We start from the raw sequence: 22821 nt of genomic DNA, 5'->3' as shown, positions 1-22821 counted from the left end.
GCTTAAATATTGATTTTCGACGGATCCAAAATGCTGCCGGGGACAGGGTTGACGAATGGGAGCATCCCTCCATCTCAACTCGACTGTTCCATGTTCATCGCGGTAAAGGAGACTCGCACGCTTGGTACACAAGCTTCCAGTGGAGGAACTAATTCGCCGTTTACGACTTTTGACTGTGGTTGTTGGAGATACATTCAAACCATTTCTGTGCGCAACGCTGGCCTTAGGACCCTTCGCATATGTTCACTGGCATCAATGATTTCTCACCCGATAAAGTACTATATCGAACATTCTTCTCACATTTTAGCAATTTTTTACGAAGTGCTTGTTTGAAAGGAAATGATGACTTACAATTTCGGATGAGCTTGATACCAAGGATCATAGAGTTCCATAGGCTATGCATGTTTGAAACCCTGGCAATTGGGGTTTATTCGAAGCTCGGGAACACAGCGCTATCTCGATTGGCATGTCGAAGTCAGAGACTTACAATCGACAATCATTTGCTCTATTCGGCTGCCTTGCATTACAATACTCAAGCAGACGTAGATTTTCCATATTTCAAGTGGGGTTCATATTGTCTCTAAAAGATTGAGAGACTTGTGACTGTCCAGGATAGGATCTAAACACATGCCTTTCTTCATGGACCGGAAGTGACGAAACATATTAAAAATACTAGATTCAGAACTAGTGCCCAGCCTCGCTCGTGTACGCATACGTTATAGTGGAGAACACCGGGTGTGACGTAGATTCGCCGCCCTACATCGATCGAACCGCAGGGGAAATCTGCTGTCACTAATGTAGGTTGCCTGTAATGTTATAAGGAAGCAAATTGAGTGACTGAGACAGAATTTTGCCACATTAGGCCAATTTGTTATCTTGAATTCAGGATAAAACGGATGTACTGTGGTAACGGTGTACATACATCATGCATACACAGTAATGTTCTGTACAATTCTCTGATATTACTCTATATGTTCGTTGTGGTTGGCTTGAAACTTGATTGCTTCATTCAATCTACCCCCGTGGATTTTACCTCGCACTCAAACGGAATTTTAAAGAATTCCGCTGGATGAAATAAAACAAGGTAGGTGTTCCTGACGTTGCAAACATCGCACCCGGTACATGTGGTACTAATTTGAACGTACGTGCTTCTTTAAATTGACGGAAAATACCAATTAAATACAATGCATTATGATCCATCTGAGCAATTCTTCAGTACACTTGGGAAAATCCGTCGATCAAATAATCGTTCTTCCCTCTAAGTTCGTCTTATACGGGTGGCGAAACCCGTCATTGTTAACAATACGAAAATTCAAAGGAACATATTTCAATCGGAAAATTCAATGATATAAAATTTATCGTCTTGTTTACTTGCATCGTGGTAGTAATTGCAAATATGGCTCTGGCTCCCCCATCAAGATGATTATAATGTGATTATCATCATCTCGCTTAATGAATGGCTCCACTGAGGACACTCAGGAGAAGTGTTAACTACATAGTGAACCCAGGGTTCATTATCAAATAAGTTCAGCAATGTGATTAGAGTTTACATCTGTGAACTAACTAAGATTGCCTTTTCTAGAATCGGTAAGTAAAGCTGATATGATTCATGAAGAGTCTTATGACGGGCGAGTTCATCACAGCTTTCATTATGATACATTGACTTACTTTCAAAGAGGGCATAGCCGAAAGCCTGAGCAATGACATCTTTGGCTGGGTATATAGTATGTAGTCGGCAGGGAATTCCAAAGGCGGGGTAGTACTTTAGAAAATTCTTGTAAGATTCTTTGTGAGGATCTTTCAAGAATCAGAGACAGACCGATCACTCGTGTGTTCTGCTCCCCTCGCAAACCACACTCAGCAGTTTGTCTCTTCCATCAGATTCCCACATATAAACATAAATTAAGAATGTAATGATAATGTCTTGAGACAACATGTAAAGATGACGGGGATTGTACAGCATCGCTTCATAAGCAGATAACGAATGTAGGGTTGGCTCATGTCTTGTGGAGCACGTGTCAACGGTTTAGATGGTGCCTCTTTCACTCCAATGTGTCTCACAGTCACCCTTGTGGCTGCTTACCATTAGCTCAGCCTCAGGGCGCACATCTGTAGTATAAAGGTAGCATAATGTCATCAACTTCACCATGACCTTTATCAATGGCCTTGAGTCTCTATTGGGAGACTGACATAATTTATTGCGAACATTTCGAAACAAACCCACCCAGTCTGTGCACATATTGCTGACGGGACTGGAGAATAAAATGACCACATATCACTCTTGCTAAAACATGCTGTACACCTATGCAGTGTTTTATCTCCCACCTTTCTCTAGCTAAGATATGCTCGACACGTACTAATACAGTCACGTCCATTAGCCTTGCACCCCATGTCGTAACAAAACCTTTTATCTCGCTCTATACACCAGCTAAGATTGATGAGAACTGCATGATAATGACATGATATAACATGTAAGCGGCTGTCGGGGATTGGAAAACATCACTTTATAATCGGATGACAAAGTGTAAGCCCGGCTCATGTCTTGTGGTGATCTCTTCTAACATTCAAAAGGCGTGTGTTATCTCCCTGCGGTCTTTTCTCTCTCTCACTCACTTTCTACTCCAGCTAAGATTGATGAGAACAAGACAAGATAACATTTGACTAGCGGACAGAGATTGCATACCATCACTTTATGTTAGCATGCTTCATGTCTTTAATTCACGTGCCAGTGGATGGTTACGTTTTCAAAAGCATGGTTTTTCTACGTCATTCTACTTTCATACAGCGGTTTTATCGTGTCATTCCATTGACTTTAGCAGCCCTTAGACTCTACGGTGAATCATTATGAACATGCAAAAACTCTGTTGAACACTGCAAATAGGGGGGGGGGGGGCATGTTGATACATGTACTTAGTGGTGAACTCGTTATCATAGATCTGCTGCTTCCATATCCGTCTGACGTTAGCACGCACCGATGGCTAGGGATCTTATGTGAGAAGGACTATGTTCTCTAGCACACCTGTGAGGGTATCTGGGCTCTCTCTGCTTCCATATCCGTCTGACGTTAGCACGCACCGATGGCTAGGGATCTTATGTGAGAAGGACTATGTTCTCTAGCACACCTGTGAGGGTATCTGGGCTCTCTCATTGATATATAGTGGAGAAAGCAGACTTGATCAAGGACAACACACGAAAGGCGAAAGTCAGTCGTCTCATCCATGCCATTCACTTATGTCTCCACAGAATAAGTCCCAGGGACGATATTTTATGTTGCCTGTGGATCATTTGAATACTGAGCAAAGCAATTTCAGACCAGTTTATTCATATTCGTGACAGACAGGTATCATTCCATTGTTGAGATAAAAAGGCTACCATTCACTTTCAAATTCAACACGAGGGAGATTCAGGGCTCCTATCGTCTAATGATTTATCAACCGTGTGTGTCTGAGCCGAATTGGCAGCAGGTGACTCAAGTGATAGCTTTATGAGGGAGGCAGGTGTTTCAAGGTCTCAGTAGAGAAATATCTTGTAAATGATCAACATATATTTCTGTGAAGGTTGCACGTTGAGAAGAAGACCCTGTCTATACCCATGGCAAGCTACCCTCTAACCCTTAGCACTCTCCTCATAACTCGCCCAAAATATGATCGATCCTGGCAAGAGAAGATGATAAACTGATAAACTACGCAAACATCCGTGACATAGAAGCATTTAAGAAACACGGGTTTTCGTGCTGTAAGAAATACGCAGTGGTAAGTCCAATGTTGCTATGAATTCAACGCCGTGGGTTCTAGTTCCAGTCGGTGAACGTTTTTATAGGCCAGAAACTCCTTCCTAGTCTCCAGTTTCCTCTGAAATTATATTTCAATCGTCCAATATTGTTCTTAGAGCCAATAATGTCCTTATCGACGCCCAGCTTTCAACTCAGTATTTTCAACATTCACAATACTTTCGCGAATGATGTCGTGACAGTTGCTTGCTGGCAATGAGTTTAATATCACTCTGAACGCAACCAACCCCCCCCCCCCCCCCACTTCCCAGAGGCTTTCCGCGATATTAAATTAATCGATTTCCGCATGAGAAGGAAAACGTGACCACGACATGCAGCGAGAGCTCTTTTTTCCGCAAATCTCGTTAGAGTTGGCAGATTTATGGCGTTATAACGTTGGAGAGACGTTCGCGTGGGATTTTAATCACCTGGGGTGAGATAAGAGAGGTCATAAATGTAACAATATCCCGACACGCTGTCGGAACCTATGTGGAGGTTCGATCGTGCGACTGCAAAGCCCAGTCGTTTTCGGCAGAGCTGCTTCGCCGCACGCCTATTGATAATAACTTGAACTTCATCATTTAGAACAACTAGACTCCAACTTGACACGGTTCTAATGCATAATAACCGAAAGCAGTGCTCCTAGCCTAATTATTTGAATATTACAAGTATTCCTTTTTCTGCTTTTGCATAAAAGTTAAACACAAGTTACAAGTAATCGATTCGTGAGAACAGTTAATGGTTTTCTTCAAAGCCGAGTTCAACATTTCCCAGATCATTCAGTCGCATTCCTCGATCTCAATCACCGATATTGTTACGTAGTGTCAGCATATTTTTTTATCTATAATTCTTTATAAAGATACACCAACTGCGCTGGCGCTTCATTGATTTCCTTTCCCGTGTGTTCTCGTTTCATGTCATACTGTCACGAGACTACAGCAGAAGATCAGAAATGCATGAAAAGTGCAAATATCCATACTAATCAAATTTAACACGAGCTAGAACTGAAATTATTTCTTCACTCCTCGAAATGTACTTCACCTTGCAACTCGAACCGACTTCATCGGAAATTTGAAGGAAATGTTTTGTAAACACCCTCTGTAGAGATGACAGTGACGATACTTCTGCACGCATGCGCGGTCTGTGATGCTGTGCTCGAGTTAGCGTTTCCTCGTCTGCATTGCAGTAATTTTCCTAATGGAGCCAGCGTGATTACAGACGAAACTCGTCGTCATCACACAAATCATCTGATTGATTGCTCTACCGTTGTTAAGGAACTCTCTTTTAATGAAGGCGGGTTTTTCTACTGTTGTTGCCGACCAACATCCGGGCTATTTGCCGATGCACTTTTTCGACCTTTTCACTTCCTCGGCGTAAATTGTGCGATATTTTGTTTTTGTTAGATACATTTAGGTGATTAGATTTTAGGTCTCGAAAATAAATGTCGTGTTGATGTTGATAGTCGTTTTAAATGTACATCTGCCTGTTTTGACTTTCATATGATTTGACATTAATGGGGATTGGTTGCTGAAGCACACGGGCACTTACGCAATTGACATGCACAAGTAGTGCGCATAGACATTATGAGGAAATTGGGAATAGTTTTAGATAGTTGTGACAGTAGGTCACTATATACACACAGCGTGTAGATATGTATTGAGTCCATAGTTATAGTATTCCTTCCAGGACCCATAACTATGATGCCATTATACAGTGGAATCCCGGTAACACGACCACTCATTGGACCGAGGTTGAATGGTCGCATTACCTGAGTTGAATTTTTTCATCAGTTCAAAATTCCAAAACTTTTTCAAAGCCACTGTTTGCTTATAGACATTTTCAAGGTTCTGAGAATGTGTACACACACGGGCAATTCTCACACACTCTAGTCTTCAAATGTTTTCCCCAACCGAAACCGACAACCTTCAAGTGATTAAATTGTAGTGATTGTGTAAATTTACCTCGATTATATGCATGGAAGTTAGTTGCAATGTGAGATCGATACCAAAGATCGTGTCCCAAGTTGCCAATTTAGATTTTTACATTGCCAGGAATGCCCGTTAGCTGTGACATCGAAGTACATGATTGTGGCTCAGTATACGTATGTACTACCGCTATATTAACGTTGTTCTATGACGGAAGTGTCCCTCGTTGGATCAATGTCTATTTCCTCTGCTTCATTCTCTAGGTCAGCTGCATGAACTCATCTCGGAGGCTGGCGAAATATTCGCATGGACTCCTACCAGATTATTAAACAGTGGATCGATATTAGGTTGTCTGCAAGTGAGAATGAATTTAACACTTGTCTGGTTGAGAACGGCATTTGTTGGGAGCACGGCTGATTGTGACAAAGATAGAGGAGTGAACTTGAACTACACCTAGTTGGTTTGACAGCTCATTAAGATTCCTTCTGTCTTTCTCAGCCAGGAGACTTTAGCCTACGTGTGCTTCACCATAACAAGGAATGATGCCCAACCAAGGTATTTTATGGAATGAGCAAGAAGTGCTTTGCTGATTAAATGACCAAAAAGTCGTGCCCAGTGCTGCATTTTCTGATTGCCCGAATTCATAAAAAACGACATTCAAACATATTTCGTGCTAGTCCAATGGTAGAGGCATGTACGACACACATTTCAAGCCACTGTAACATAATGTACCGTACCTTTAGCAATGCATCTTGCTTATCCCAGATGCCACAGCTTATTCATCGTGCCTTCCTTTGTATATTTCCCATCCGATGACCCAAGCGTCGTTATCATGAAATATTAACTTGGTAGCGGAGCAAACCCCCTGATATTCAACCATGAGCAATACATTCCTTCATATTTAATAATGGTTCATGATAAATCCTGATTCATATAAAATATGCATAGCTACTGTGGAAAGCGAGGAGATGATGACTTGCTGGCGAAAATAACTTTCCGTATTATGCAATTTCAATTATCTGCGCACCATCAGTGGTGCTCACTTTTTACAGTATAATTACATTCGTATCCAGGGTGCTACTGAACACAGGCAGTTGCGAAATGTATCACATTTAATGTTAAAGACCCTCTGATGTTTTGCAACTGTTTTGCATTGCACAAAATCCCGCTTCGAGTTTTTAAAAACATTTGCATGCTTTATCACCCAAACTAACCATCGACAGACCGGGGTCGTGGGCCCACTTACGGCAGAGTGGGCCTCCGGCATTCCAAGCTGACAGCCTGCGGTTAAGGGCATTACTTCAGGGTGAACCGTCATTATCGGGAAATCTTTGACTGTGGTTTGGCGCTAATGCCATGTTCAACTGATAAAAAGCAAAAGAGTCCTCCCCTCGGTTCTTTCTTCATTGTCGATGTGGATTTGCAGATGAAACTAGTTTGTGGTGTAAAGAGAAGATTTCACGCTGTTTATCATGCGTTTGGATATGATAATACATAGTCGGCGGTGCCTTTTTTATATAAGGTAGAATGGGGTATTTGTTGCCCCAGTTTATTTGTAGCTCCTGCATTGTTTGATGCATGGGGATATCAATCAATATCATAGGCAGGGGCTACAATTAAACCTGGGATACAGTTACTCCAATCTACCCCAATCTACCCTACTAATGGGAGTATCCTGTCATATAATGAAATGGCCAGGGCCATTGTGCTCACCTCATGTGGAGGAAAGATGGATAAAGAGCATGGTCTTGTGTCATGTAGTGTTAGGTTTGATGTAGGTCCAAGCAATTACAATTTCCCCAAAATGGCCAATTTACAGTACATTCGACCTCTGTGACCTTGAAAAGTAGGTCAAATCAAAGAAGACCCGGGTGACACATTGAATGGTTGTTAGAATTAGATGTACCTATGATATAAAATTGGTGCCAATCGGGCAAGTCATTACTAGGAATAATGGCATTTTGAAGAATTTAGGATTTGGCCCCCTCCCTGGAGGCCAAACGGCAAATCAGATCGCACCAAACTTCGGTACCTGAGATCACCTGACCAAGGGGTACATGTGTACTTAATTTGTGATCAATAGTCATTGCAGTTAAGAAACGTGCCATAGTTACGGCCTGACGGCGAATTTACGCCATTTGACATCTGTGACCTTGACAAGAAGGTCAAATTAAAAACCTGTGTGACATATACTGTATGGTGGTTAGATGTACCCATGATATCAAATTGGTGGCAATCGGGCAAGAAGTTAAGGAATAATCACATTTTTAAGGTTTTTGGATTTTGCCCCCTGGTGGTCAAGTGGTGAATCATATTGGACCAACCTTTGGTCCCTGAGACTACCTGACTAAGGGGTAAATGTGTACCAAATTTGGTATCAATAGTCATTGCAGTTTAGAAACGTGCCATCGTTACATCCTAACGGCTAATTTACACCATTTGACCTCTGTGACCTTGAAAAGGAGGTCAAATCAAAAACCCGGAGGATATATGATGCACCTTTGCTAGAAGTACCTACCATATTTTTTTCAAAATTTCCCGACTACTATTAAGGGAGATATTGCATATTTTCACTTTTAACGTTTGTCCCCCTAGTGGCCAAACCATGAAACGAATCAGACCGAAACTTGGTCTCCCAGGTGTCATTACATAAGGGTACATGTGTACCAAGTTTCAACTCAATAGCTCTAACAGTTACGAAACGTGCCCTGCTAACGGACGACGGACGACGACGACGACGACGACGACGACGACGACGACGACGACGACGACGACGACGGACGACGGACGCCACGGTATGGGATAAGCTCACCTCTGCTAAGAGGTGAGCTAAAAAGTTTGACTGTGTTGGTTGCATGTAGATCTTCCATAATACATTTGACAATATACAGCGATCATCACAACTGTGACAGACATTCTGGGATGCATTGGTATTTTCTGTTGGCTGTTACACCATATCGGTTCTGGATATCATCATAAATCATCACAGGGTGATATATTAGGGTCATCAGCATTCTTTTGGTTGATGTCCGGCGACTATTACACAGGCAGAACTGAACATGAACGGATTGGTATAGAACATGAAATCACGGGGGGGGGCTTAGTTATCTTTCCTACAAGGTTCTTTTTGCTCAAATATTTTTCCCTTTAAATCACGCTATATTTATCGCTCTTGACATCTTATTTATCTTGCCTATGGAAAGAAATATGATAGGATTTCAATAAAAAAAATCCCAAAATATCTTGCGAATCAAAAGCAGACAGAATTTAGATTAAGTGGAAAAAACGGCTTGTTCCGGATTAAGAGTTATAATTGCTAATTCGACAATAGATAAGTGTCGACCCCTGGAACAGGGTTCGCATTGACAACTGCATAATGTCTCTCTGTGTAATGTTTCATCCAATAATGCCCAATCTATTCCCACCATTCTTCTAACCAATCATTAATTCACAGCCTCATAATGAGAGTGTCTTCCCTGAGACACAATCTTAATTAGGATTCATCGGAAAGATGTCATCTTTTACTGTGAATAGAGAATGAGTACTGATTTTAACCCATTTGTTGTACAGAGTGTGGTTATTCACTTTGACATGCTGGAAGGTCATCGCAATACGATAAAAATATTTCACTTCTTTATAGCTGAATTTGGTGGAATCGATGTCATATCCGGATCCTGACCTCATCATTAGTTTTTCCTTCACGGACCATCATCCTGAACTCCCAAGTCGTTTACTCGTTACGTGGAGACACCACAAGTACCAAAGTAAAGACGTGTGCGTGTAACATTGGGAATTTTGCAATGGACCATTCATAATCTTTGCCAAATATTTGACGATTTTCGTACCAAAGCGGAGGACACCCCCTCTCCGTGTGGTATATTTAACTTGCCCCGACATAGTTAATCCAGCCTGGGTTGACCTAATCGTACTGACCTGTGTTCCAAATAAGCAAAGCCTGACAGTTTTGCTCAGCATTGTACTGCTGGCAGTCGCTGCACTGTAAGCATTATCATTGTGTCTATAAGGATCTCATTAGCCATCTCAATGGGTCTATAAACATGATAATATATTGGCTGGATGATGGATGAGATTCGGTGGTGACTCACCTGGTCAAGGCCATCCTTATTACATGTCCCCGGAATAAGAGAATGAATACCATAGATTGGAATTGATGTAAGAATGTCTAGCCTCTCACATAGTGCTACGAGGAGGTTGTGATCCTGATGACTGCGTCTTCAAGGTTGTCCTGAAAATATGTCTGAATACTGCCGAGGTCAGTATATCTCATGAGTGAATAACTATCACAGATGGGCATTGATGTTGATGTCTCTCCGTTCTGGTTATAAACCAGCTTTCAGGCTATGAACTTGGCGATTCTCTTTAATTTGATAGTAATGCGTGGACGAACACCTGGGATGAAGAAGTAATTTCAGCGTAATTTATGATGATGTGACCTTGACGCTCGTAGTCAAGGTCATCTTGGTTGTAGGTTCGCCGGCATACTACCAGGCTCATCTCTATCAGCAGTTCAAGTTCTGTAAAATGGATTAAATCATAGACAAAGCAAATTTGTCAAAATCTTCCTTAACAAAACTTAACCTCATCTGACAACCAATGACGTGTCACTAATTGAGCTTATCAACACGATTAGCATGTTTAATTGGATCACTTAAATGTAGTGCCGTCAGTTTATCGCAAACAGGATAGATGACGGATCACATTCACTGACGTAACAGGCAGACTCTCCGCAGCAACATGGACGTGACTGGTAGGTATAGGAGGGGATATAGGGTGTGATGTGTAGTTACCATAATCACTGATAGCATCTTACCATGATTATGCCTTTGTCAGCAATGATGCTCGGAAGTTAAAGTTATTGGTGAGATGGAGTGCTTGTTTAGTGTGTACATAGGTCCACGGTACAAATGATTAGTTTAGAAATCATATTAAGCAAGATTTTTCAAAGGCACAAATTTAACAAATCGGCCTCAGTCTGTCTCAAGGCGCTTTTAAAGCAATATTTTACCGGTCTTCACAGCAATACTTTGTGGTATATGAGCTATTTACACACGGCAAACACTCAGCCTGACCTAGGGGGTACAAAATGAAACCAGAACGAGACTCGAAAACACCACGCATTGATTGTGAGACGGACATATCAACCAGTAAGAGGAGTGTACGTGTCACTGATATTAAACGATTTCTACGTGATAATTCCGGGTTTAGTGGGTTAAAATATCACAGTAGGGGTGTCTACATTGGATTAATGACCCACTATATCTCGCTGCATCAGATGTTTTAATCAAGCTCCAGCATCACTCCGCCATTAAAGGTCACATTGATGAGGAGACAACCACATTTCTCATTATAAAACTGGCATTCGTGTATCATTAACATAGGAAATGGATGCTTAGAAGGCATTATGACATCATTTGAGATCGTGGAGAGATTGTCAACTATCTTTGCGCTGCCATATATAGACATGTAGTGCTTTAATTACGGTAATATATGCCTCCCTTCAATCGTTTTTGGGGGGCTGGGATTTAAAGCGTTTATGATAAACCCCTGGCGGTAGATTTTTATTATCGGAATCTTAGCGCATCTATCAGAAACGAATAAGCTTAAGATAAGACGTCCGGTTGTCTACTCGTAATCTGCGTGTAACCTTGTCAAATGATTGAAGAGTCGGGTTGTTAGATAAAAGTACAAGCTAAAACTGAAATCTTAGCAGAGTAGCCATGTATTGGGTTATAATTTATGCTTACAAGCTTCTGAAGAGGTCTTGAATTGAACCCATGCTGACCTGCCCAGGTGAGGCACACTGACTGAAGGCGGACCAAGTACGTGGTGCCATGCGACACATTCTACAGGGTCTACTCACTCCACTCTGAGGATCAAAATCAATATTCACCGTCGGGTTGTAATTGTTATCCACTCTGTATGTTTTGACACATATCTCAAGAGATAATTTCAGAAGCGGCCCGAGATAAAGGTTATACAACATTCTGCGGCTATTCTTAGGCAGATATGTCAAATATCAAGGATTTATTTGGCTCTTATTTTATGAGGGGGCGTATCTCTTGATCTTGTTCACGGGAACTGTGACGCCTTTTGAGCATTTCATTTGTAAACGACTTGCCATAAACCACCACAGCGATGATTCAACATGATAAATAGGACTTGCAAACTACCGTAGCTGGTATTCTAGCTGTTGGTCTTTCAATACAAGGCAATCTACCTGATGGTATCATGGTACTCATTGCCCCCCCCCCCATCCCATCAGAAAAGACCTAAAATTTATTTCAAGAATCTATTGAAGAATGTCCATATTTATGTTCACCAATCCGAATTAGAACCAAGCAACTTTGCAGGAATTTTGACCTGGAAAGAAATGATATTGCTAGATAATAATAATATGATATCCCAAAGCGCTTTGAGCGAGAACTATAGTGTCACGGAATTGCGCTATATAAAAGACTCATTATTATTATATAAGCCTGGCATTCTGCCTTACACATCCTTACTCTTGTACTCCTCACTGCTCATGAATGTGCAGCTCTATTTAAACGGATCTGTTCAGTAGATTTTCATGGACTAACAACATAACGTCAGTATCAAGCAGACACAGGCAGAAAGCTTAAATGACTCCAGCTGGTTAAAATGCTACCGGTAATGTACTTTATCTTGTCATCTAAACTTGACCACCGGAACAGGCGATGGTGCAATCAACAGAAAAAAGCAAACATAAAAAGGATCTCTCATGCAATTCCTGAGCAACCATGTCTCGTTTCCTGGTCTTAATCACCATGATCACACGGATGAATGCTCATAGGCTACCTCATCTGTCACTTACTGAGCAGTTTTTTATATCAATATTGACTGAAGTTGATATCGCTCGAAGAACTATGTTGCTGAGAAGTTTGCCCTACTTGATCGACTGAGAATGACCGAAGCTGGCATAAACGAGATCCGGGGTTGTGGTTGTCAGGTGATAGGGGGTATCCTCGACTAACATGCCATACCGATCAGTACCGATTTTCAGAAACGATAATCTTTCAGGATAACCGCGAGCAGGCGACGTTGATTCGTCGCTTGGTAAATTGATTACCATAATCGTTCCTCATCGTCCAGATATCATAAAAAATGCGTATAAGGAAAGGATGGATCGTGGAGTTCCTGCGCAATAATCACACGGGTGATTGCACATGGCCAGATAACAGGCGAATCCAGGGCAACCACTTGGTCACGATAGCTTTTTCCTCTCGCACATTAAATGAAGCCTTTCCAACATGAATCACATCGAACCTTGGTCTTGTTGGCTGGGCTCGTTAATTCACGTCAACAAACAGACAGTCTTTTTCTGTTGGTTAAGGTAATAGCCTGCCTATCCCGAGGACGATTGCGAATGGTCAGATAAAAGGAGATTCTAAGGAACCTGGTATTGATCAACCTCAGGATATGTTTTTATTCCAACATGAAATAAGTCGGTGCCACACTGAGAATTCCCTTTATTTCAGAAAATGCATGACTCGCAGTGTTGTGACTTTGGTACTTTTGCAAGTTGACATCAAGAAATATGATGCGTTCGAGTCCAACCTGAAGAAGAACATGGGAAACAGGACGAGCTGGAATGTTAACTCAATCACGACAGAGCTGAACTGGGGTGGACTACTGTGATTCATCCCTGGGGAAATTGTAGCTGACGATATATATTGGTTGTGGGATTGTAACGTAATTTTCACTGTCAGGCACATGTGGCTGGTTTGGGTTAATGTCTTTATGTATTTTGTAATTGTGTTAGTTAACCACATAAATGTCGACTTCCGATCAATGATACAGGATTGGACCCTCGAGATATGTTCGTGGGAGGTAGTTACTGCCAGGAAGAGGGTTCCATTTGATTTTAGTCGCCCATTTGGACTTAGAAATGTTTTCAACTTTCAGTCAGTTCAAAATTTGGAAAAATTTTCAAAGTCAAAAATTTTTTGAGACTGATGATGTTGGTTCATTTTGAGCAGAAAAAAAAACCAGTTAAAAAAATGGACTCAGAAATGTTTTCAACTTTCAGTAAGTTCAACATTTTCCACTGCATGACTATTCGAGGAGAACAAATAAAAGAACTGTTCCAAGTGGTGAACGTGGAGGCCTCTCCATGGTGGGTCGACAGTCCCAGAATAACTGAGCTGCTTCTGCCCCCGAGACCAGTACAGAACAAGATCAGACTAATGTTATTGAGGCGCCGTCGTTTGGGGGAATGTACTGGCAGATTAGGAACAGAGTCACGTAGGCTGCTCGCTATAGGTGAATGGATAATGAGAGTACGAAGACGGCACACAAGACACCAATCCCAAACATCCTAATGGAGTTCTCTCACTTTGCGTTTTTGTACCGTTTTGTCGTTTATGAGAAGGTCCTCGGAGAACAAGCGGACACACATGACTCCAAGATCACAACATCCTTTCCATTTCAGCCGTGTTGAGGTGGACATTGGAATCATTTTGGTTTTACGGCTTAGTGAAATGTCTACAGCGTGCCAAAAGGTACAAATTGGGAATTCTCGAACAAGAATATAAACTGTATCTTAAAGAATAAAACATGCAACATTGCCGAATAATTGACACCAAATGCTTGGTTACTAACAATGTATGTGGTTCAGTATGGCTCATCTGCATTGCCATACACGTCATAATGGTTGTTTTAGAGACAACACTTCCATCCTCGAGACATATTCACAACTCAGCATGTGCTCACATTTCTATAACTATCTCAGTTAGTCGCTTCAACGCATTGCCTTTGCTATTCGTCTCCAGACAAGCTTACTGTTGCAAACTGAATTATGCTGACTAGCTTCCCTGGGAGCATTATTGTCCCGTGAAGCGGCTAATGACTGCATGTCTACATGTCTTAGCCGTCACTTGTTGTCAGAGTTGGATGGCTAGCGTGAGGCTGGTAAAGAAAGAAGGGCGTTTTAACGCCTTGGCCAAACAGCCAGCAACCTCATTAGGCATGGGTTTTTTCGTGTTCACCACGCCATATCGGCATGCACATGTTCTCTGGCCGACCTATCTCAGGCGTATTCGGCTGAATACGCTACCGTCTTCCTTACAACGCAGCATGCATGTCTCGCCGACCTATCCCTGACGCAGTCTTCTGAATACAGCAGACATGGTCGTCTTTTCGCTGATGAAATAACACAAAGGCAAACAATCCATTAGATAATTACAGATCCATGGTTTCTTTGTAGGATCACAGATTTATATGTCTGGCTTGGTGCGTTTATCGTATAAATAACTGTGGCTGGAGATTGATGATAGAACATTGGAGACAGAGTTGCAGATCACACCAACCCAGCCTGTCTTCTAAAAACAAGTAACAAAACATAGTCAAAAGCTTATCTGTTTTTAGAGGCAGAACAGATATATATACCAGCAGGGTAGCTTTTTGAGGCATCAAGATCGCCCTAAGAAACTAAAGGAAACAGTAATAAATTGATTGCTTTGCTTTGACATGAGAAGAGATAAGGAACGATATCTCAGCGTATCGGGAATATTAAGCCACTTTTGTCGGAGAGGACAGTCGGTGCCTTCTGGATAATGACGTACAGTTGAAGTGTATTGTGTTCGATGCAGCTATACACATGGACAATGAAGATCTTTGCCAACTTTCAACACAGATGTGTTGAGTAGAGTAAAGATTCACACTACAGTTGCCGTTGCTGATATATTTTAAAACGTTATGCACACGTTGTGCAACGTTACGCTTACCCTAAGAATAATCTTGCCCACATCAGCTATGTTGGCGTTTCCTGTGCATTCCCTGCAGTGTTAACGTCATTGTACGACGTTTATTCCTTCAAAGAAACAAATTACTAAATCTATCTCAAGAAGGGCATTGACCTCGAACCTAGCCGACTGATGACATCTCTTGGGAAACCACCATTACAACATGTCAGTTACTATAAAAACCCATCAAATATTTAGTATGCTGTGCAGCAAGATTAGTCGTTTAGCACTCCCGTTAGGTATCGAGGAATTGTAGCATACATTTCGGCGTAGGGTTTTCTCTTATCTTTGGTCCAGAAGGATCGGAATGCTAGAGCGAGATGATCGAGATGAATAGCCATTTTTACCATTTCGAGAGAATGGGGAAACGAAATGAGTCTACAAGACCTGGCGAAGGTTACATGACCAGATGCTAACTCAGCTTTTGCAGAAATGTTACATATGACCGCCTATTCAGTCATGGCCAAGATTATAATTTCAAATAACGATTGTCGAAGCGTGCTCTGCATGGGTGTAAGTTCCTTGGTAGTACTCGCGACAGTCAAAACTCTGAACTAAATACTACGGAGTCAGGCGATCCTCTCGTTAACATACACAAATGACATGATATCAGCGTCACTCTCATGAATCACTTGTCGAATTGTCTCTAATTTGATATCAACGATAAATCCACCCGATATTAGCGTGCCTGTCAGACTTCGCTCATTTAATCATACTTTAACGACCAAGCAGTTTATTTACCGAGTCACAGAAATCTACTGGTCCATGTCTTCATCAGGAGCTTGTGCTGCAGGGGACTGTATGGCGGAGTGCCCTATCGTATGTTACGTAATAGGTTATATCGCATTCTAAACCCTACGAAACTGCAGTATTTATTTCTTTGTTGAGACTGAAACATCGACACTTTTTTGCCTGGATCAAATATATTCATTATTGCCATACATCTGTCTTCGCTTTCTTTGAATTGAGGGTTTCAGTATCATACATTTGAACACATATTACAGTGTCTGCTACCGATCAAAGTAACATGTACCGAATTTCTTCAACATCATTTCAGATAGACTTTTATTCATAGTCGCATATCACCATGCCGATCATCTTTCTGGGTGACTACTTTGAATGAAATCTCATAAGCAGGATGCCTGCCAGTCATTCTAGTCCTACAAGCGAGCGTACACTACCTTGCTGATCATCATCCATTCCTAAAAGCTTAAAACTACCACTGCAACCATCAAAACTAGAGCTTGGTTGAGAAAAAGAACAGCGAATATGCTTTGTAAAAATGAGAGTTTTTACTTCAAACGGTTCTTCAGCATTGCTCCAGGCGCCAGGCGCCAGGCTATAAAACACGTATTTTGTCATGAAATCAATACACAGTGTTTTTGATGTTTTTGTTTCTGACAATAATGAAACCGACATTTTGGGATGCAATTATTTCCATCATTTCCTTGTGCGAAGAAAACGTTAACATTATTTTGTAAGCTTATATTAAGTAAATACCGTCCACAATTGTTACATGATGTATGATAAAGATTGTAATGCATATCCTCTCAATAAAATCCGTTTCCACCTGCCTGTGTTTCTAATTATGAATACATTAAAATATGAGGTCATTTAACAAGTTCATGGGCAAGGTAGGAAGGTTATTAAACCTGCCCTTGTGATGTATGGTTACTGCGTGAGATAACATCCTGTAGCATTAAATCCCCATCTGACTCCGCGCCGAGTTAAAGATTAATGACCAACAACTACTGGGATATCTTAATGGTCCGAGTGTCACAGAGAAAATATAGTTTGCGCAAATGCATAGCTCCTAATCCCAGGCGTGTCATCTGTATTCCAGCACTGACTATGATGATGGGGCTGTGGATGATATGTAAAAACTTTAACTTCGCTGTGGTTCTCTTGGTCAGCGTTATCATGTATAGATTCTACACTTGTTGATATGAATGATGAATCTAAGACTATTTACTCCAGTTTTGTACGGAAAGGCCAAGTATAAATGGACATGACGTTTCTGCTAAAAGCATTTACTGTGTCTTCATTCATGTCAACCATTATAAGGTATCACCCCAACATATCTGAGTGACCAAGAGAATGTATTAACTAACGTGTCAGTGCTTCTCGGTATGTTCGTATTGAGGTCAGCGAAAGAAGAAACAGTATAGAAAGCATAATTTTTAATTTCATGATTTCTAGAGGTAACTATTGGGTATAGAAAATACCACTCGCCAAATATTTATGGACGCCCAAGTGATAAATACGTGAATAACAATATCATGGTATGAGTCGCATTGCTGATATTGTATATTGGATGCCTTATATGATTGAGTCATCAATTTCTGCATCGATGCACCCAATACATATAACTCTTTCTATAACGCATCATTCTGTTGTGATTATCTCTCGCCATTGACTCGGAATCATTCATGAGACAATTCACAATACTTGCCCAGTATTCAAAGACAGGAAGAACAAAGTAAAGATAGATTGTTTCAGATGTTTCTTTGATATTGCAAAGCAATCAACGAAAAAGTTCGATAAGAATAATAGTATAAAGGCTCTTGTCAACTTGACGGATGAGAACCATTTGGTAACCCAGAGGCCATGCTTCTACTAAACGAACTCCTTTCTTGTTTTTTATCCTCCAGTGGTAAAGTCTCAATATCGGTATTGAATTAGGATGTGGTTTCTTTACTATCGTTCCATTCAAGGCAATCGCATAGGCTTGGCCTTTGAAATAGAAGGAAAATCCTCCTCAGTAAAAAAATGTGTCAGAAAATCTTGAAAATTTGCAAACTTCTTAAGTCAAGGATCTTTATCTGTGTTACCTCATCTGAATTTCCAAATACCACATCCATCACGCCGAGTTTGACAAATTCCCAACACTTATAGGTGAATTACAAGGTTTTGACATTCTGCGAAAGATAAATGCGTTACAATGCGATGCCAGGCAGAAGCTGTCAATTTGTCGAAGAATGTGTATTATCTATCCTATTAATCATATTGGTTGTTTTGCCAAAACAGTTCTGTGAATTATCTAACCTCTCATTTCCTTGGTTTTTGACAGTATTTCAGACAGCCACTCTGAAAATAACTGTTATTACATAGTCTGTAATTTCAATTTTAAGCAGCAGAAGATGAAGACAAGATAGACGCTATTTTGCAAGAAAGCTCAACTGTATAATATAATTACAAACGAACTAATTACTTTTTCATGATTGGAATATAAGAATCTCACCAGCTAACCCTTTTCTAATCATATCATTTCAGTTGTATTAACTTGCGCCGAAAGATGCACTGACAGAGATGGTCAATTCAGCCAACGAAGGTTCCGGTAGCTCTAAGATGTCACTCTCGCCCCAGCTCTCCCCCTGGGACATCAGCGGATTCACATTCGACTTCGATCTCTACCGACCTCGCCGGAACAGTTACCTGTTCGCCACCAGGACACGCAGGCGCACATCAAGTTATCGGAGTGCCACCAGCCGGGAGGACTCGAACTCGGACGTTGAGCAGCCCAAGGGTGATTTCATTGAGGGGATTGTTCATAAGAAACGAAAGGAGAGTTATAAACGGGCGAATAGGCATGACGTGCCTGATGACGATGGTGAGGAGGAAAATGCAGACCTGGCAGACGGAGAGGAGGCAAAGCGACCGCCCAAGAGACCAAGACGGCACAGGCGGTCCCATCAAAAGCGCACACATGATTTAGATAAGACCCCATTGGGGCCACAGACGAGCAGCAGTATTACTATTGCCTTAAATGATAAACCAATCGAGTCCATCACAACAACTGTTACTATGGTTACACCGGTATTTGGCGTTAGAAACAACATGGTTGCCGAGAGTGAGGGCTCATTCACTCCGGAATCAAGTGTATCAACTTCGAAGTGGGTTTACAGGAAAAACATGTTTGTGTTGTGTTTGAGTTTTATTCTGGTGTTCACAGTGTTCCGTTCGATACAAAATCTCCAGTCAAGTCTGAACAAGGAGAATAAGCTTGGAGTTATCTCAATGTGTTGTGTTTACTCGTCAATGCTCGTGTCCTGCCTTGTGGTGCCAATCTTGATCAACAGGCTCAGTGCCAAGTGGTCTATCGTAATCGGACTCATCTTCTACCACTTCTGGATCGCTGCCAATTTCTACCCCCATTTTTACACCCTCATTCCTACATCGGTGACAGTTGGACTAGGGCAGAGTATGGCATGGACTGGGCAGGTATCATACCTGACCAAACTCGCATCCGATTACACTTTCGCCTCAAAGGAGGTTTCGGAGTATGATATTTATAAATTCAATGGAATTTTCCTCGCATGTTTCCAGACAACACATATCTGGGGAAATCTCGTCTCGTCTCTCATGCTGCACGTGGTGAGACCTAACGTGAGTCACGTGCACGAGAACGGCTTCAGCCACGGCGCGAACATGACGTGGGAGGAGAAAGCCTACCATGAAGCCATGGATTCTAAGATTGTGGGGTATATTATCCCGGATGATCAGCTGTGTGGTGTATTTGACGACTGCCTGACGACGGGTACTGATATCAGAGAGGGATTCACAAGGGGTAAGCAAGTTAAATGTTTTATTATAAAACTCTATGAAAGTGCACGTGCTAGAAGGTTAAAGAAGCAAACACTAAAAAGTACAAGATATTTTGCAAGTTCAAGAGCTTAACTGGTAGAAATATAGAAAGGTACAGAACCAATTAATTCATTTCTTAATACGTTGACAAATCTCCTTGCAGACTTTCGCCTTGCCCCCAACTCTGTCATCAAGCTGATGGGAGCCCACCTCGTCCTCGCCTTCGCCGGTTTCCTCCTTATTCTCTTGTTCCTAGATAAGATCAACACTAAGATGGACTCGGCTAAATCTTTGAGAGAGGTAGGTTGTTTCTCTCCATTTATTTGTGAACGGTAAAAGAAGCAGGAACGCTTGCTCTTTGTACCGTTGTGGGAGATCAGTCGCATAGTGATTAAAGGGCCGCGCTATTAATCAGGAGGTCGCGGATTCGACGCTGGGAAGGGTCACCACTGCTTTGCCTTTGTGTCCCTTAGTAAGACATTTAATTCTACTTGCTTCTCTTCACCCAGGAGTGAATAGGTACCGAGGTGGCAGATCGAGATTGCGAAATAGAAAGCTCGTCATGACCTCTCAGACATGTGATATTCCCCGAGGTTAGCATGGACTGGAATGTAGCTGGGGTATATCAAAGCATTTGAACGACTCACATTAGCATGAAAGTTTGGTATATCACTGTGAACTATCATTACTATTATATAAACTAGCTGATGATCTCCGTGCAAACTAGCATACTGTATGCCACTGTTGGCCCTCAGCACTGCAGTAGTGTATGCGATCAGGCAGTTGTCAGAGGCGAGTATTGCCAGAAACTCCCGGGAGAACAATCCGTCAAAGTTGGATCAGCGAGTTTGGATTCTTTTATTTGTTCTCTCGTTAATTTGACACGAGCCAATTGGGAATGGAAAAGCACGATTTTTCTTTCTGAGTGAAATAAGGATTTGAGATATTCATTGATTTGGTGCGAGGTGTTTCATTTACCTTGACCAGAATTGAACAGGTGAAGGTATCTTTGGGGAAAACCTAACTAAACCGGACTAATCCAAGAGGCTTATGAAAAATATCTTGCAACAGAATTCTGCCCATTTCGATATTTTTTTCACTAATTGGATGAAATGAAAGATTTCTTGCAATTTCGCGGGGAATATGAACACCTCCCTTGGGTTATTTCCGCTAATCAGCAGAGCTACTTTCAATCAGGATGTAGTTTATTTATTTGTCGCAGTTGCCTCAAGAGATGTTACTCTGATTAACTCATAAATAAATGGCAAACGGATTAAAGAGTAAAGACATAGAGTCAAAATTTGGCAAGAAATGGGAGGTTTATCTGGCGGTAATATTTCCACTTTCAACTATTTCTCAGGATAAACGGATCATGACGAAACGAGGATTTATATACTTTTTTACTCTCCTCATTTTGGGAGATTGTAACACTGCCAACCTCTTCTTGTCTGAACATCATTTACACCATACACGGGCACGACCAGTCGTCAGATAACCATTAAGCATATTCTAGACTTCCTCGGGAAACACGTGATGAGTGTCCTGGGAGACCAAGCAATCTATGGAGTAACCCGAGTATGATGGCTACAGCCCTTGTTCTCATTAGCTGAGAAACAGCTGAACCAATTCACAGTGGTTTTTCTTGTCATCATCGGTTTACTGCTGCTTCAAGTCACCGTGAAATTCGACCAAGACTGTGACACTTAATGGCCTCTCAAACATTGGAAAACTAGTTCCTGTAATACTAAAGATATTGCTCTATCGGAGACGCCTAAAATGTCTAGTTTATTAAGCCACTGTATAGCAAATAGACGATCAATGTGTATCGGTCGGAAATTGGTGCCATCATAGGATTTTATGACTCCCATGAGATTTGGACTTGAATGCCAGAGCACGTAGTTTCTAAGTCCATTGCTGTTTCGACGTGACGAGTGGTAGATTTCCGATTTGGCTTGAACTAAACGGTTATAACAAGATACCAGAACCTCGCTTTACCTTACAGCTACCAAACGGGCGAACCTCCCGCTAATTGCCAACCCCGTATGATACAGACGAGAACATAAGTAACATGTTCGGCAACAAACGTGTTGACTAGCTGAAGTCAACAGGTGGCCTTGGGAGGCAGACTGCCCATAATCTGACTGGACATGGTTAGTTATCCTTGAGACTTCTGGCTCAGCCAATATGATCATGTCCGATTCCATATTGACTTGATATACTTACTAATCAGTGTGATGACTGTGGCTTAATGAACCTCACATTGACCGAACGTGACGAGCTTCAAGAAGCTGCCGGCACGCAATGCTTTTACCCATATAATCACATTTGGTAACACTGTCTGTTCGAATGTTGGGTACGGTTTCGAAAGATGGCCGATAAGCCACATCCATTGAAACAGCCAGGCACACAAACGTTATTGCAACCGTTGGAATCTTGAACTTTACTGGTTTGTGTAATTGGAAATGTGCAAGTGTCGGACCAAATCCCTAGCCATTACGTTTCCCCCTTGGACCAAAACGTGTATGTACGCCCTTCTGTTTAAGTCTGGGCTTCAAAGAAAAGCTTATTCACTGACAAACAATGCCCATTGAGCTTTATGATGTTGAAAATCCGATTTCCTATCTTGGAAAATATAAAGAGTGATCTCAAACTCAAGTCGGGCCTCGGCAAACAGCACCACTTGATCAGCTAAGCAAATGAGAGTGCAGCAGTAAGACTTACAAAGTGAGGGAAGAAGGCCAGTGCCTCAGCCAGATCCCAT

At 41.6% G+C, this 22821-nt stretch overlaps 1 protein-coding gene across 1 annotated transcript in view; it reads left to right on the top strand.

Moving 5' to 3' along the window:
- The first annotated feature begins 759 nt into the window (after nucleotides 1-759).
- The window catches only part of LOC135495117 (protein unc-93 homolog A-like), a 27982-nt gene continuing 5920 nt past the window's right edge, over nucleotides 760-22821 (top strand). Inside the window, exons 1-3 of the mRNA XM_064783541.1 lie at nucleotides 760-1084; nucleotides 18750-20043; nucleotides 20224-20360. Coding sequence (XP_064639611.1) covers nucleotides 18786-20043; nucleotides 20224-20360 — 1395 coding nt within the window. The 5' untranslated portion in view covers nucleotides 760-1084; nucleotides 18750-18785. The remainder of the gene's footprint in view (nucleotides 1085-18749; nucleotides 20044-20223; nucleotides 20361-22821) is intronic.

The sequence above is a fragment of the Lineus longissimus genome, chromosome 10, assembly GCF_910592395.1.
Source record: "Lineus longissimus chromosome 10, tnLinLong1.2, whole genome shotgun sequence".
NCBI lineage: Eukaryota > Metazoa > Nemertea > Pilidiophora > Heteronemertea > Lineidae > Lineus > Lineus longissimus.
This window is presented reverse-complemented; position numbering and strand designations above follow the sequence as displayed.